The sequence below is a fragment of the Mytilus trossulus genome, unplaced genomic scaffold (genome assembly GCF_036588685.1).
Source record: "Mytilus trossulus isolate FHL-02 unplaced genomic scaffold, PNRI_Mtr1.1.1.hap1 h1tg000244l__unscaffolded, whole genome shotgun sequence".
Classification (NCBI taxonomy): Eukaryota; Metazoa; Mollusca; class Bivalvia; order Mytilida; family Mytilidae; genus Mytilus; species Mytilus trossulus.
In genome coordinates this window covers 409,736-426,440 of record NW_026963317.1, presented here as the reverse complement: position 1 = coordinate 426,440, position 16,705 = coordinate 409,736, and the positions used below count along the sequence as shown (strand labels likewise).

At 29.2% G+C, this 16,705-nt stretch overlaps 2 protein-coding genes across 3 annotated transcripts in view; one reads left to right on the top strand and one right to left on the bottom strand.

The window, feature by feature from the left end:
• Positions 1–2,242, bottom strand: part of LOC134701383 (TATA box-binding protein-associated factor RNA polymerase I subunit A-like) — a 45,399-nt gene extending 43,157 nt beyond the window's left edge. The window contains exon 1 of the mRNA XM_063562533.1: positions 2,160–2,242. Coding sequence (XP_063418603.1) covers positions 2,160–2,198 — 39 coding nt within the window. The 5' untranslated portion in view covers positions 2,199–2,242. The remainder of the gene's footprint in view (positions 1–2,159) is intronic.
• Positions 2,243–2,343: 101 nt separating this feature from the next.
• On the top strand, positions 2,344–12,422 carry LOC134701540 (uncharacterized transmembrane protein DDB_G0281039-like). Of its 2 annotated transcripts, XM_063562689.1 has the most exons (5): positions 2,344–2,449; positions 5,205–5,617; positions 6,628–6,785; positions 9,762–9,794; positions 12,173–12,416. In XM_063562689.1, exons 2-5 carry the CDS (start codon positions 5,214–5,216, stop codon positions 12,397–12,399), a joined length of 822 nt encoding a protein of 273 aa, XP_063418759.1. In that variant the 5' UTR covers positions 2,344–2,449; positions 5,205–5,213; the 3' UTR covers positions 12,400–12,416. The 2 variants fall into 2 exon arrangements, with proteins under 2 accessions (XP_063418759.1, XP_063418760.1); XM_063562690.1 differs by lacking the exon at positions 9,762–9,794 and having other exon boundaries at positions 12,173–12,422.
• The last annotated feature ends 4,283 nt before the right edge of the window (positions 12,423–16,705 follow it).

The window sequence follows — 16,705 nt, the reverse complement described above, 5'->3', positions numbered from 1 at the left end:
TGTTGGGCCAGGTGACTTTTAAAATGAAGATATCATTGAAAAAGCTCCAAATTATCTCCCTTTGTTGCAAAAATGCCATTTTTTGGGCATAAATTTGAAATATCTTTTTTTACTCATCGTTGACCTATATTTTTTATTGTTGTTTTGGAATAAGCAGTTCATAAACTAAATAATTGTAAAATTAAAGCAATTTCAGTAATCTATTTCTTTTTTTATTTCTATATTACCCCTTCTACTCCTATTAGTTCAACAGAAAAAAAGGACATAAACAAAAATGTATGCTTCTTTTGAAGTCAGATTGTGAGTGTATTGTATTAAAATAAATGGTGACCCCATTTTTATTTCAATTTTCTATTAAGTATATGATAAAGTTCATTTATGAAAAAATAAAGAGAAATCTTATACTGTGAAAGTACTTTTATTCGTGGGGTACCAATTTTCGTGGTTTTCGTGGATGACTGGATCCATGAATTTAAGTGTCCAACGAAATAAAAAAAACAATTGTCCAAATCAAGACATGGAAGGATCCTCATCGGTAGGTTTTACTCTTTAGGTGACATGTTTATGGCCTATTTAACACCTTTGATGGTCTTTAATCTGTTGATTACTTCATGATGAGTTAATAAGTGTTATCAGTACGATTTCCAGGAGTCAATGCTTACTTAGCAATTTCCTTCAATCCAGACTATTTGTAACCTGTGTTTCTAAGGGCTTTAATTTTTCAAATTTTTATATTTTTTTTAGAAATTTAAAATCCACAAATTTAAAAACCCACGAACATGTAAATATTGCTCAAACCACGAAAATTGATACCCACGAATTAAAGTACTTTCACAGTATTAGGATAAAAAATTGATTAAGACCCGCGAGCCTCCTTAAGGGCATATGATACAGTTACAGGGAAGGTCATGACGTTGCTAACATAATTTGTTATTTTCGCGACGTCAAACTGTGACATATCGGGAAAAGATGCATTTTTCGACTGATTTTTTTCCTTCTAACTGATTTAATTTGAAAACGAATTCATGGACCCCTATTTTTCAAAACGGCATTTTGTTTCATTTTGCAGGGAGATTATGTGACTCAAATTTTATTAAACTGTAAATAGAGGATTTTTTTTAAATTTGATAAACATGTAGAAAAAAATGACGTTTTTTCCTCATTTCATGAACATTTGATAAATATGAGTTATTTTTTAATAAAAAATTGCATTTTTTTTTAGGATATTTATAAAATACAGAAATTGCCGATTATTTAACAAAAAAAAATTGTGTTTATCTTTTATAACAAAAAAGTTGTCTTTCTTTCGAAAAAGAAATTACGGCCACAAATCTGAATTTTGAGCAAATATACAAAATTTCGACCTCTTTTTACTCAAAAAGTAGCACATGAATGTATATTTTTTATTACATATTTGATTTAATCAGGTAAAAAATAGCCTATATGCAAATTTTCATGAACTTGTAAATACAGGATCAAAACTGTATCGTATGCCCTTATTAAAGTGGATTTCAAATTACAAGTACGATACATTGGCATCACTTATTAATGCTTATTATTAGTTCAAATGACATTTTATTTATAGTATCAGAAATAATTTAGATAATTGATAGTACAAATGTACATACATTTTACACATGTTACATTGGCTACAACATGTACAATAAACCATATGATATCACTATTTGACCGCCATTATTGGACATCACAAAGGTTCCTGTAAAAATTTGACATCATAATACAAAATATCTGACACCACAATGGAAAGATGATTGATGTATGAAGTCAATAGTTCAAGTTGGACAGATTCTCAGGTCAGCCGGGAGTAGCAATAATGTGTATTAGGAAGTGTTAAAATATACATGTATATATGTTCCTGTTAAGACGCTATATATAATTAAAAGAGTTGAATCCCGATAAATTTGGGACTACTTTTCACAAATGACAAAGTGTGGCTAGTCGGTAGGGATATTTTTTTCGAAAGTTTATACTCTTGAAAAAAGGGGTATAAAGTTGGATTTCAAATGACTAAAATTTTATTAAAGTGAAAACAGAAAAGTGGGGCGAGTTGTCTTACATCCTCTTCCACATGAAACACTGGTTTCTTACAATATTAATAATACAATTGATATAAACATTATAATTAAAAATTCCAATACCAATGTTTCTATTAAAGGGTTAGGTTCTGTGGTCTGCATTTTAAACGGTTTTACAGTAAACACGTGCAACTTCCTGTTTACATTTTTTCGAGCTTTTTTGTCCTCTTCTTTAAACATCTGTACTGAGACAAAGGTGTTCTGAACAGCAAAATCGTTGAAACGTTTTATCCTAAGCAAAAATCCCATCAGAAGCAAAGTAAATATTGACATTGAAGAAAAAATTTAATCTCCATTCGGCTTTGGCCAACTCATCATTAAACACCACAGCGTTTGTCTATTATAATATTTAGGTATGCACTGCTTTCAAAATTAGTACACGTTTACTCAATCTTTTCAAAGACAGCTCATAAACATTTGTTAAATTATACAATACATAAATACCTTCTTTACAAATGTATGTTCATTTTTAACTCCCAACATATGTTACAAAAAAAAAATATAATATTTCCGATTCTGTAACACTTGACAAATTGACAAACATACTGTAACATCAGACTCATGCTATTTTAAAAGGCAGTGTCTGGGCATGCGGATACGAATAGTCAAATTGCCTTTCTAGGCTGCGCTAGACCGAATAATCTGTCTCTAGTGAGGGTTCATATGTCATTCCATATTTTCTTTTCATCATTTGGCTATTTTATATTTTTTTGTGGACACAAAAAAAAAAAAAAAAAATATAAAATAGCCAAATGATGAAAAGAAAATATGGAATGACATATGAACCCACACTAGAGACAGATTATTCGGTCTAAGGCTGCGCATACCTAGAAAACCGGATGTGGGTATGCGCAGTCTAGAACAGCAATTTGACTATTCATACCCGCATGCGGGTACGCGCAGACACTGCCATTTTTAAAAGAAATTTTATGGAGACACCTGTCATTCACAGTAAAGGCTGGAAAAAAAAAGATTGATTGCTGCATCGTCAGATACTTTCCAGACGTTTGGCCATGAACTAGTTCAGCCGTTTGTTGTTGTGTCCATACACTAATTCTGTCCTGGTCATTTGGGTCCATTAATACCATTGTACATTTTTTTCTTATGTCTATGCTTATCAATGTTAGAAAAAATGTATACATGTATGTTGGTAATTAATACTTCTTGGAATAGGATAGTTTTATTGATAAATATATCTACATGTATGATGCAGTAAACGGACAATGTCCACTGAAAACCCTGTTTGTGAATTTTATTCAGTATGCTTGCAGAAAACTGTCATGACTGTATTTGTTTCATCAACCCCCCCAAAAAAAGTATTAACCCTTAATAAAAAATTATTGTATGATCCAAACATTTTTTATTACATAGCCAAAATAGTATATCGCCCAAACTAGCTCCTTGGCCAAAAGTCCTTGTTTCTGGTAGCATAGTTTTAATATCAAATTTTTAAAAACAGTCTACATGGTCTACAGAAACCTTTTTTGCTTGTTTTAATTTTCATCACCATACCTATATAATCACCTATATCCTGCCAAGATTTCTATTTACTTTGAAAGTATTTAACCCTTTGACTTAAGGATCATTGATTTCTCTTGCCAGCAATTGTTTATATGCCTTTAAAATGAGTTTCACTACATGTACATTACAAATTACAGTATGAAATTCAAACAAATAATAGTATAACATCATGATGAAATCATACATGTATGAAAAATACATATATATACATTGTATATATAAATATATAACTTAGAAGTACATTTTGTATTTTGAAGAGGTTATCTGAAATTCTTAACACATCTTTAAAGATGAAATAGGAAATAATTGATGCAAGCTATACTTTATTGTAGTTTAAACATGGGTAGGTAATAACACTAGGTATTATATTAGTGATTATTATGGCCTGAGCGATAGTCATGATACTGAGGCCTAAAATAATACAAATGTATTGCCTACCCATGTTTTAACTAAAATAAAGTATAGCTTGCATCAATTATTTCGATTCTGATTAAGACAATGAAAGTAATTTCTATGTCCGTTAAGTACATACAAGTGTAAAAGTGTTTGTGTAGGCTCTTCCATGAACCTCCCATTTTGTTTGTAAAAAAGTAAAAGGCTGGCACTGTGATTTTAAAGAGGAATGAGTTTGAACAGCCAGTATGAACAGTTGTTCTATCTACATGTAAGTCAAGTATTTCAATTTTTAATGCAATGCTTACCAGTCATAATAAATGAATAAGTTGTTCATGTGCCCCATTTAAAAGTTTTAAAGTGCTTTAAAGTTAAGGAAATATGTTAAGTCTAACTATACAAATCCTTGGTGCATGATAATTTGATGAAATTCATTATTATTAAGTCAATATATGCAGGTGCAAACAAATTTTATTGGATTTAGAGCATGGGTTTGTTCACAAAGTGAAAGAAGCATCTCATATTAGAATTGTGTTTTCTCAATAGATCTTCACTGATATATAACCTGTAATGTCTTAGAAATATTGACAATGCATATTTCAACACTTCTTGGGATCTAAGTCATGTTAGTGGCCAAGTGCGGCAAGTGTTTGAAGGCCGTACATTGACTGATAATCTATGGTTTACTTTTATAAATTGTTGTTTGGATGGAGAGTTGTCTCATTGGCACTCATACATTATCTTCTTATAGCAATCATGTCTATTAGTAGTTTATCTATAGTGATCAGTAGTTTTATCAAAACTGAAAACAATTATATTTCAAAGTGCTCAAAAATCAAAGTGTTTGACCACCAAAATTATGCAAAGGACTGACACAATTTGGAAAGAAATGATAGTGAGGACCAGCAGATTAAGTTCAATGACCATTAGGGAAAAACACATTTTGAGAAATCTGGTTTTGTTACAAGCATGAATTTTATAGTGATATACTTCCAATCTTTTTTTTATCAACATGATTAAATTATAAACATAGGATTTATTTTACATTAAAGATATTTTTATTTAAATTAATGTAGGTTACTATTATGTGTACTTAAAAAAAAAAAGAATTGTTATTCATTGTGTTTTCTTAGATTGTGCTATATACCTGTATACCATGTAGTTCTTGAAACACAATTTTTTTTTACATTACAGATATCAAAGATGATTCTCCAATCATTGTCCATTCTCTTTTTGTGTGTAACCATAACAACACAACATCAGAATCAAGCTTTCCCTCCTGGAGTCCCTCCACAGCAACAACACATGCATCAACCACCTGGAAATCAACAGCAATATCAAGGTCAAAATCAACAGTATCAAGGTCAACAACAACAAAATCAACAGTATCAACAAGGTCAAGGCCAGCAACAACAAAATTTACAGTATCAACAGGGTCAAGGTCAGCAACAACAACAGTATCAACAACCACCTCAAGGACAACAAAATACACAGCAATTCCAACAGCAGCCACCACCAAATCAAAATCAAGGTCAAGGAGGTCATCATCAGGGTAACTCTGGAGGTCATCATACCTTCAACCAGAGGGATAGTGTACATGATCGAGAGTAAGTTTGTTTATAAGCTTTACCATGTTTTTGAACAGAGAAAGTACATTTTGATTTAAAGTTCAGTAGAATACGAATTACAGTTTTTTAGAAAATCTCTAGCTGAGGAGGATAAAAAATATATATATTATAATAAATTATGCATTGAAAATCAGTTTAAGTTCAACCACTGAACAACAGACACCTGTATATATTTCACGACAAAACCACATCCTATTCATATATTTTTTAGATATCACATTACATGTACTTGAACAATCTTTTATATCTTTATAATATAATTAGATTTAAAAAGATTACATTATCTGTGTCAATTAATATAAAGCTCTGGCAGAAAAAGATATTTTACTTTTTGAAATGGTTTGCTCTGAATTTTCTGTTGAAGTTAAATATACCATGTTTATAAGACATACTAAAACACACCCGTGATATCGCGGGTCCGTGACTGAATTAAAATACATAACTATGGGTATGCCTTATTTTAGTATTGGTATTGTCATCTGATAAAGTCATGCCGATTATAAGATGCACAGTTTTCTCTACTTTTTAAATCTTTCTGTTTGAACCCGTCGACCTGGAACCTATCAATTATTGGTAATATTAATAATTTGGAAAACAAAAGGGCCTGGAATCGAGTATCTTTTACTCAACAGTATACAGCAAAATTCTAAATACACCGTTTGGTGGTGCGCCTATCAGATGCAGAACGTACAGATAAGGTAATAGGTAACAGGTGAAAGATATACTATTGGTATCGGTGTCAGATTCCATCCAGAACTTCTTAATTATTGGCAATATTAATTACGTGGAAAACAAAGGGGCCTGGAGTGGTGTAATTTTTAATCAACACCATTGTACTATATTAGTTATATGTAAAGTTGAATTCTTTGTTTCATCGTTTTTACGTGATGACCACTGACAAATTGGACCTCGTAATTTTAGTATTATAGATGTATTTATTAAATGAATATGAAGCAAGTTCCAATAGAACAATTAATCTTTTTTTACAGACATATAAAAGAGCATTTAAAAGAAGTTGTTGACAAACCAGAGAAAGAAATGACTGATGATGAGTTAGAATTCCATTACTTTAAATTACATGATTATGACGGCAACAATAAACTAGATGGTGTAGAAGTAACCAAAGCTATCACTCATTTTCATGATGGTAAGTCTATCAGTAGTATATATTGTAGAATAGTTCCTGTATTTATTTTAAAGTTGATATCATCTTTAATTGTTAGAAATTTGTGTCTATTTGCACTCTGCTAGCTACCACAAAGTTGAACCATATCAAGAGATCAAAAGATTGAAATTCAGGTCAACACGTTGGAAAAAGTTGGCCATTTTTTGCTTAAAGTGTATGGATTTGGTTTTTTTACTTTTAAAATAAATCAGCTTGCTTACCACATTTTCAGCTCACCTTGTCAAAGGAAATGAGAGCTTTTGTCATCACTTGGCGTCCTTTGTCATCCATCCAGTGTAAACTATTTCAAACATCTTCTGCTCTGAAACTACTTAACTAATTCCAACCAAACTTATAAATCAGCTATATATGGTCAGCTTAACATTGTGTATTTAGCAGATAGTTTATAGGAGCTGATCCAGCACATCCTTTTAGCTGTAAGGACTGAGACCTGACTGGATCATCAAACACTAAAATCAATCATCCATTAAAATTCCACAAAAAATTCCACAAAATTAAGGAGTAATTTTCTTAAAAGTTTCATAGTGCGAGGAAAAATGAGATGTATTTTTTTCAGTACCAGATATATTTTGATAATTATTTAAATCTCATCAAAAGTTAATGTGTCTTGTTTTTACTTGTAAACACACAACAATTTTTGAAACTGTATTGGATAAATTTCTTATGCTGAAAATGTATTATTTTTCATTTTGAGTGACTTCCCTTTATTTGTATGATATCTTAAAATATTTGAATAAATGACTGTTGTAAGCTAAGCTTGAAATATATGACAAACTTACTGAAACAGTTGTATGTTGAGCTCTTTAGATGTCTTTTTTTCACAGCTGGGTTTCTGTCTTTAATATTGACAAGTTGTTTGAGTACAAATGGTCAATCCCCTGCCAGACAAATTGTGGTATTGATAGATTCACCTTATTGCAATTTGAAAATCTGCTCTTTTTTATCTGAAAACTGTGCCATTTGAACTATTGATATCATACAACGATCACTTTTCCATTGTGGCATCAGATATTTTGTATTATGATGTCATTTTTTACAAGTTAGAACTTTTGTGATGTCCAGTAATGGCGGACCGATAGTGATAAGGTGTATTTAAGGTACCTTTCAAATTAAGCCCTATCATTGTCTGTAAAATATCAACCCAAGTTAATACTTTTGTTCAACATGATGTTGAGATTTTAAATTGACCAATTAAATTTCTAATGAAACATTTTAATTTTCTGTAAATTTTTTAAATTGCTGCTTGCCATTGTTGCACTATGGACAAAATATGAGATTAATTATTATGAGTTTAGGAAATGTTTTCAAAATTTCAAATGCAATTTTTTTTTTTGGTATTGGTGAATTTTTCCAATCTTAATTTCCAAATGATAAAAATACAGCAAAAAATTCTGAATTTTCATTTTATATAATTACTGAGTGTTGATAAATCATTTCAGTACCTTTGTAAACTCTGAGGTATTTCTTATTCTTGATTGAATATAATTGAAAACTTTATATGTTTTAATGCTATATTTTAAAAGTGGGTATGAATTCTTTATTTATAAAATGCTTTTCTGAAAACAATTAGAACTTTCAGAATCAGAGGGAGGTAAGAAAGTTATGAGGGAACTTTTGAAATATATTGGGTTTCTTTCATTATATTACTCATAATATATAATGAGTCAGTGTGGTATACACAACTACATACTACTTACTGTTAGCCAACTTATTTTGGCTGATACTTTTTTTGCATTAAGACCTTTCTAGCCCATTTTGGGTCATTTATTTTCAAGATTTTTTATTTTCTTGATATATTCATACATAAAGGAAACGCTGCTAATTGTTTGTTTGCAATATGAATATATTTCATAATTTACATGATTGTTCAAAATTAAAGTTGCAAAACAAATTACCTGCAAAAATGAGTTGGTCGTTGGTCAACCTAATTAAAGGACATTGCAGATACAAATATTCCACCCACTTTCTTTGTGTGTTTGTATAAGCTATTGGAATATTTATTTGTTCATTATAATTTTGTTTCATAATATGAATAGTTTATTCTCCTGAAGTTGAACTTGAGCATTTACTCATTTCTGTATTTTGTTTGAGCCATGCCTTGTTGGTTTCAATTTATGAAGTAATATTATGCTCTTATTTAAATAATTTGAGTGTACTGTAGGTTTTTCATTTAGTATTTTATTGGAAACCTATTACTAATAGTATACAACTTTATATGTGTTTGAATTCAAAATTTAAAGACTTCCGTATGTGACATAATTTTTCGTTTCATGAGGATACATTTTATATAGTCAATTCATGTGAATATTTTCAATTAATTTCAAAACAATTTCCATTTAAGTGTTATGATTTAAATGAATAAAAAACCTATATAAATATGAATGGAGGATTATTTTTTTTTACATTAACAGTTACATTTTTACAAACATTCTTGTACATTATTTATTGTTCCATGAAATGTTAAAATGAATAAGAATTTCATTATTTTCTGAGTTTATATTTTAAATTTAGTGGAAAAAAGAAGGTTTTTGTATTTTAACATTCTTTAAAACTGTACAAAAATAGATAACTTCATTTGACATGTTTGATGCCAATGCAATGCAGTGGAAAAAGAAATGAAAAAGTGCATTTTGCAATGAAATGTCATTGATATTCACAGTAAAGCATAAAAAAGAATGTGAGCAACAAGAGATTATAAGTGATTTGAAGTTAATTTACAAAAATGATCTACCCAATTTGTTATTATTTTTGTTGAATATGTAGAGAAATGAAATAGATTATGATAGACATTTATTTCTGATAGACTGGCCTTACACTAGCTACATGTATTTAATACTGCAAAAGTAGCTAAGCAATTCCAACCAAGGCATTTAATATTGGCTTTTAGAGATATGATGTGAGTTACACGCATTATCTTACATCATTCTTGTTCTGTAGACAAAAATCATAACCATGATAACAACACAGAGAGTAAGTGCCAGACAATTGTTCTTTTTTTATATTCTTTTTTTTAAATTTTTAATTATGATTGGTTTTGGAATTTTTATATTGGTAAATGGTCCAAGTTTTACTTTGAATTATTCAATATCAATTCTTTATTTGTGTTTCAATAAGTTTTATTTTGATGTGTTTTTTTCAACCTCTTATTATTTTGCTTTTTTTCAGTTTTTAATCTATTACTTCTTGGTGCAAAAAGCTTTAACTTTTACTTACATTAACTTATCAACAAGTCAAAGGTTTTTTAGAAATCCAATTCAAATTTTTCTTTTATGACACTTTTATATAAATGAGAGATTGTTTTCTTCTTCTTACGAAAAATCTGTAGCTGTGTGAATTTTCATGTCATAAAATAAAAACTGAAATTTCTGACAATTTGTCTAAAATGAATAATTATACAGTAAAAAGATGTTGAATGCAAATTCTCCTTTAAATATATACATTGTGGTGTACTCATTAATTACAATTTGTTATCTTAATTGTCATATTGTATGGCCATATTGGAAATTTTGACCTTATAAAAGTCAATCAAAATTTAGGAACATATTTCGTTGCATTAAGTTCTGTGTAAGCCATCGATTTTAACACAATTCATTAAAACCTCTGGGATAGAAAAACTTTGATGTTGTTCTAACCCGTCACTGTCTTGAGAAGACCCTAGAGGTGTAAAATCTCCGCCTTCCTCGTTGAAACAGCCAGGTGGTAACTCTTTAATTATTGACGATCGCGAGCTCGTTGAGTAAATGCCAGCAATCTTACAGGCCTGATGGGATGGCTGTTTAAAGCCTGTTATGCATGAATAATTCTCAAGAGAAGGGGTAATTATCATCCTGGATTACTGTCAACTTTTACAATATAATCCTACCGTTAAATGTTATTGGTGTGTATTGCTTATACTGCCCTAAGCTTTTTTCATTTTATCCCATTAATTGCTTTTATGGTAGGTTCAAGGTGTACAGTATTTTTTTCTGATTTTCTTAAGTTTCTACAGGTACAGTACATGGAAATGGGTTATTTGGAATTTTTTCTTTACATGATCATTTTATACAAAATCACATAAAAAATATTGTCAGTCATTTCTGTTTTGATTTTCATTAAACTAGAACCAGAAATGTTATCTGGTTTATTTATTTATTAGGTCATAAAACTTGTTCTCTGATGATTTATAAACACTTCATATATTTTTTATACTGAAATTTGCTATATATATATTTTTGTATTTTTGAAGTCTTAATTTTGTTTGTTGATAAAATGTTAGTACTATAGTTTTTCATTATTAAAAAAGAAGGAATTTCTTTTTTGAGGCAATCCCTTTCTAATTAAAGTTCTTAAAATTAGATAAAGTTTTTAATACTTATATTCTGTTTTCAAGGTTCTAATTAAACTATGTTTGTTTCACATCAATTTGTATTTCATTCTTTCCACAATAAAATTGATTAAATCCGGAAATTGTGTCAATCTGTCGTCATTGTAAATTTTCAAATATCTCCGAAAAGAAATTCACTTGAACGGCTGTTTCTCAAACCTAGATATATTCGGTTAATATGGGTGGGTTATAAGACTACAAAATCATTTGATAGATAATTTTAATTATGTTCATGCTTTACTTTTTAATTGCGATTGACATTTAAGACACTGATTTTCATAAGAAAGAAAAGCATTGAATAGGAAAAGTACATCTGTATGCACGATAAATTGCAGCACATTAAACAATTATCAATTTGATTGATGTAAGTAAAATTTCAAGAAAGACCATTTAATTTATTGTTCATTAAACATTTCCAATACTAATTTTTCATCAAAATATTTTCCTTTGTCTTGCAGACAACAATTTTACAATCCCATATAGTATGTTGTGTTCATTTTTTATTGTCAAACACTAATTGAAAGAAAATGCAAAAATCACACAATATTTTATATTAATTAAACAAAAAAGATGAAATGATATTAATGTAGAACACCTTCTTCATGATGAGTATCTTTCATATTGGTAAATAGGTAAAATAAAAATTAAGAAATATCTTTAAAAAAATAACAATAAAAAAATTAAAGGGTAACATAAAAAAAATGAAAAGTACACAGTACCATTGATAAGTAACATTAAAATGAAAAAGTAAAAAAGTAACATTAAAAATTTAAACATCATAAAGCTAACATAAAAAATCAATAATAAAAAATTAAATTAAAAAATTTAAAAGTCAAAAAGTAATCTGAAAAATTAAGAAATAACATTATAGAGTCACCTACTTGTTACTTCTGCATTCAAGAAAAGATACCAAATTAGAATGGCCTTTTTATTAGTAAGTGAGGCATGAAAATTAGGTTATATGAATATGAATATATATTTACAGAAGACGAAGGAAAGGGAGAAGGAGAACATGGCGCTGGAGAAGGAAAAGAAAATCCTCAAAAAACGCCACCTAAAGTCTACACTGACGAGGAATTGACTAGTATTATAGATATGGTGATGAAAGAGGATGATCTCAATGACGATGGTTATATAGAATACTTTGAATTTGTAACGGCTCAGAGAAAAGCTAAAGAAGGGGGAGATAATAAGGCACCACCGCCAGCTTAAAAACTGTCGTTTTGCCCGTTTTTATGACCTGATGGGCATTTCAGATCTGATATGAAATTTTTTTTATTAAAAAATTAGGGAACTAAAATACGCAAAGTTAAAGAATGGGAAAATGGATAATTTATGTTTGTTTGTTATTATGAAATTCTCTTATATTTAAGGATGAATTTTTATATGATCATACCTGTCTCCTGAAAATCAATCCCCTTTAATTTCATATGAGAAATACAGAAAAAGAAAAGTATATACTGATTCTTATCTCTAATAGAATATTTCAGTTCACTGGCCTTTCTTTTATTTGTTTACAGGGTGGTAGGGTTGTTGTATTTAGTGTTCAGGAAAGTATTTTTTTTATACTGCTTGTTAAAAGGTCACAGAAAATTTAGTTGCTATGACCTTTTCTTATTTTGAATTGAAAAATAAAAGTTGTTTGTTCATGTCTGTTTATGATAGAACACAAATGCTACTTGTATTAAATTCACAAATAATACTATAAATGGACTTAAATTTAATCTTTATATTGGTCTTATTTTTTTTTATAGAAAAATGCATGTTTATTTGATACATAGACCTGTATGCTAAATTTTTATCTACATTTTGATTTTTCTTTGACTTTTTGTATCATGATCTGAGCACTGTATACAATGTATGTAATGTTAACCATTTTTTTTACATGTACATGCACTTATCATGCTTAGCTCTTTTTAGAGCTCATCATAAGATGATTTTGTTCACAATTTTCTGACTTTGTTGAGGTATTTGCCTTTTATTTGACTCACGAGTCACATTGATAAATTCTCAGCTAAAAAAAAAAAATTAAATATTTTTTTTTGCATAATTTTATATTCTTATTGTATCTAGGGCAATTAAAAAAAGATATTCATTGATGTAATTTATTTGTGAGTTGCATGAATGAATTGTTTGGAAAATTTGATGTTATAAATGTTACTTGGACGTTTGAAAAAGTCTGTCCAAATGAAGCAATTTTATGGTATTATATTGTAGTATTATCTTTGGTTTTGTGATCTGAAGAAATCCACTAAAACACTTATAAAGATATTTTTTATAAATCTCTTCTTTTACAAATGAAGTGCTATTTTGTGCTGAATTTTGTTCTTTACTATGTAAGCTTTAATAGTGCATGAAATAATAGCCACTGGACGTTAAGCAATCAACAATCAATTTAATTTAAATTCTTGTTATGCCCCACTTGCCTGAAAGAGGGACATTTGATGAAAAGTATATATTTCTTGTACATCATAAATATACCAATTATGTATAAAGAGTCTCACAAATAATATTAAAGGTATACCAACTCACATTAAGTTATACCTTATTTATAAAAATTTTAGATAATTAGAAAAAATCTAAAAAAAAATTCGCTTGATTTGTTGATAATTTCAGGAAATGCAAAATGTTTCTTTTGAAATGATGCAGAATTTTGTAGTTAGCAAAATCAAAATGAATGAATAAGGGTAAATTAGTAGTACTGTAAACTCATTGTCTGCGTTTATTATTGCAATTTTGGAAGAATTGACAAAAATGGCAGGTTAATAATTGTGTTTATTTGAAAACAGACTTATGTACAAGATATGAGAGTGTGATTACTTAGTATTGCAATTCTCATTACCCAGTCACGTTATTGGCATTTATAAAAACATCGCAATAGCATTCAGATTTACAGTATCTGTTTTAGAATATAGCAAGTTTAGGGACATAGTCCTGCAATAGATTTTATAATGCAGCATAGATAAACAGTTGATTAAAAGCAGTAGATTTCTTATTTTTATAACAATTTATAAGTAATTAAGTAGTCTTATTTTTAATATTATAGTCCAAAGCTCAAAGTTGAATTAAAAATTATTTTTACAAAACTGTTTCACAAAATCTCAAACTTTAAATGCAAAATTATGCATTGATTGGTCAAATTTACATTCTAAATGATCTTGGCTTTAGAAATAAAAGGATGTTATTATGGACCTATCTGAAGATTTTTCAATTTCCCATGCCTATATTGATAGATCAGCATCAAATAACTAAGATTAATAATGCGGACCAAAGATTTGAAATATGTCTAAGTGCAACTGAATGAATGAAAAGTTCAATTCTTGTTCATATCTTTTCCAATCTTTATATAAAATAAAATCAATAAATATTTGAATTGATTGATTTTTGCTCATCTTTATAGAAACATTCCATTTTTGTGTCATCTGTAACAAAAGTTGTTGTAGAAAAACAAAGTGATCCTACATTCCCTTGAAAATATCCCAAACAGTTATTTTCATTTGTGACATTATTTCTTTGAGACATTCTATAATTTTCTTATGGAATTTCATGAAATTGGACACATGTTTCTTTCTCAAAAGATCCAAAGGAAAATTTAGATTTTTTATTTGTTTTACATAATTCCATACATTATATAATCTTTAATGTGTTTAATTTTAATCTGATTTTATAACAATATTTGAAATAGATGTATAATTTATGGTTTATTATTGGATGATTTAAAAGATGCAAATTTGAATTTATTACTTTATAAATTAAAATGTAGTTTAAACAGTATTTTTTAATGAAAAATTACAAGAATAAAATTATTTCAATGTTATTTGAAGTTCAAATATGGGATTCAGAAACAAGTTTGGATTTTTTTTTATATATCTGTCTCTCAAATATTAGTAATACCATTGTGATGAGTTCTTAATGAGAAACGATTCACAGGGGCATATTGATTAAGTATATTCACTACATTTCCCAGACATAGCCTTATTTATTGTGATTGTTTGACATAATTATTAGCTATTGTTATTTTTATGCTCATTATACCAAATCATTGTGCAATTGATATATATGTGGTGGAAGTATGGTATTGTAAAAGTTTTTAATAAATGGAGAGATATATTTGTAATCTTATTTTCGTCTTGTATATATCATCAAGATATGCAGAAGAAAACAAAGGGATAGTCAAACTCATAACTCGAAAGTTGACTGACAAAAATTGACAAAAATTGACAACAAATAAAACAGTCCTCTAAACACAACACGCCTCCGTTGCAGGAATTTTCTCGTTGCATTGAAGACCTGTTGGTGACCTTCTGCTGTTGTCTGCTCTAAGGTCGAATGGTTGTCTCTTTGACACATTCCCCATTTCCATTCTCAATTTTATTATCAAAATTAAGCAACTGAGCATCAGGAATTCTAGTAAAAAAACAGGGATAATCTCAAGGGCTTTAGTAGGTAAGCCGATTATGCTCTATGTGTGGCAACTGTTATGTTAATGATGCTATGACAAACAGTCTAATTTGGTAGGTCACATTATAAAAGATGATATAGATATAAAAAAGAAGATGTGGTATGATTGCCAATGAGATAACTCTCCATAAGAGACCAAAAGTAACAGCTATAGGTCACTAGTCCTTCAACAATGGACAAAACCCATAGGTTTATCTAGGCCTTTAGGGAACATGGTGAGATAATCAAACAATAAATCTAAATGATGAATGAAACAGACAATAACAAAAACTATGATAAGCACATCAAAAAGATTATTTTATATATTTTATCGACTTGCAAAAACACCAATTTGCCATTTAGTTAAAACGTAAAGAATACCATTAAACCAGTCAATTGGATGGTAATAAACACCAAACATCTAGAAACGATTTGCATCTCATCAACCGTTATTTCGACTTGTAAAGAACACCAATCTACTGTTTTACCAATTAGCAAAGAGGACCAATAAACTATTTCATTGATCTGCAAACAATGCACCCTTTTATTGCCTTTCACCATGAACACTAATTGGCTATTTTATTGATATACAAAGAACGCCAATCTGCCATTTTTACGAGTTGTAAAAAGAACACAATTTAAACTTATTATTGAACTTACAATACTACCGATTTAACATTTTATCGACTTACAAAGAGAACACATTAGCCACTTGATTGACCAGCAAAGAACACCAATCTTCCATTTTATCGACTTGCAAAGAACACCAATTTTCCTTTTTATCGACTTGCAAAGAACACCAAGGTGCCATTTTAATGACTTACAAAGAACACCAAGGAGCCAATTTATTGACTTGCAAAGAACACCAAGGAGCCATTTTAATGACTTACAAAGAACACCAAGGAGCCAATTTATTGACTTGCAAAGAACACCAAGGAGCCATTTTATTGACTGACAAAGAACACCAAGGAACCATTTGATTTGACTTGCAAAGAACATCAATCTTCTATTTTAGTGACCAGCAAAGAACATCAATCTTCCATTTTATCGACTTGCAAAGTGCATACATTAGCCATTT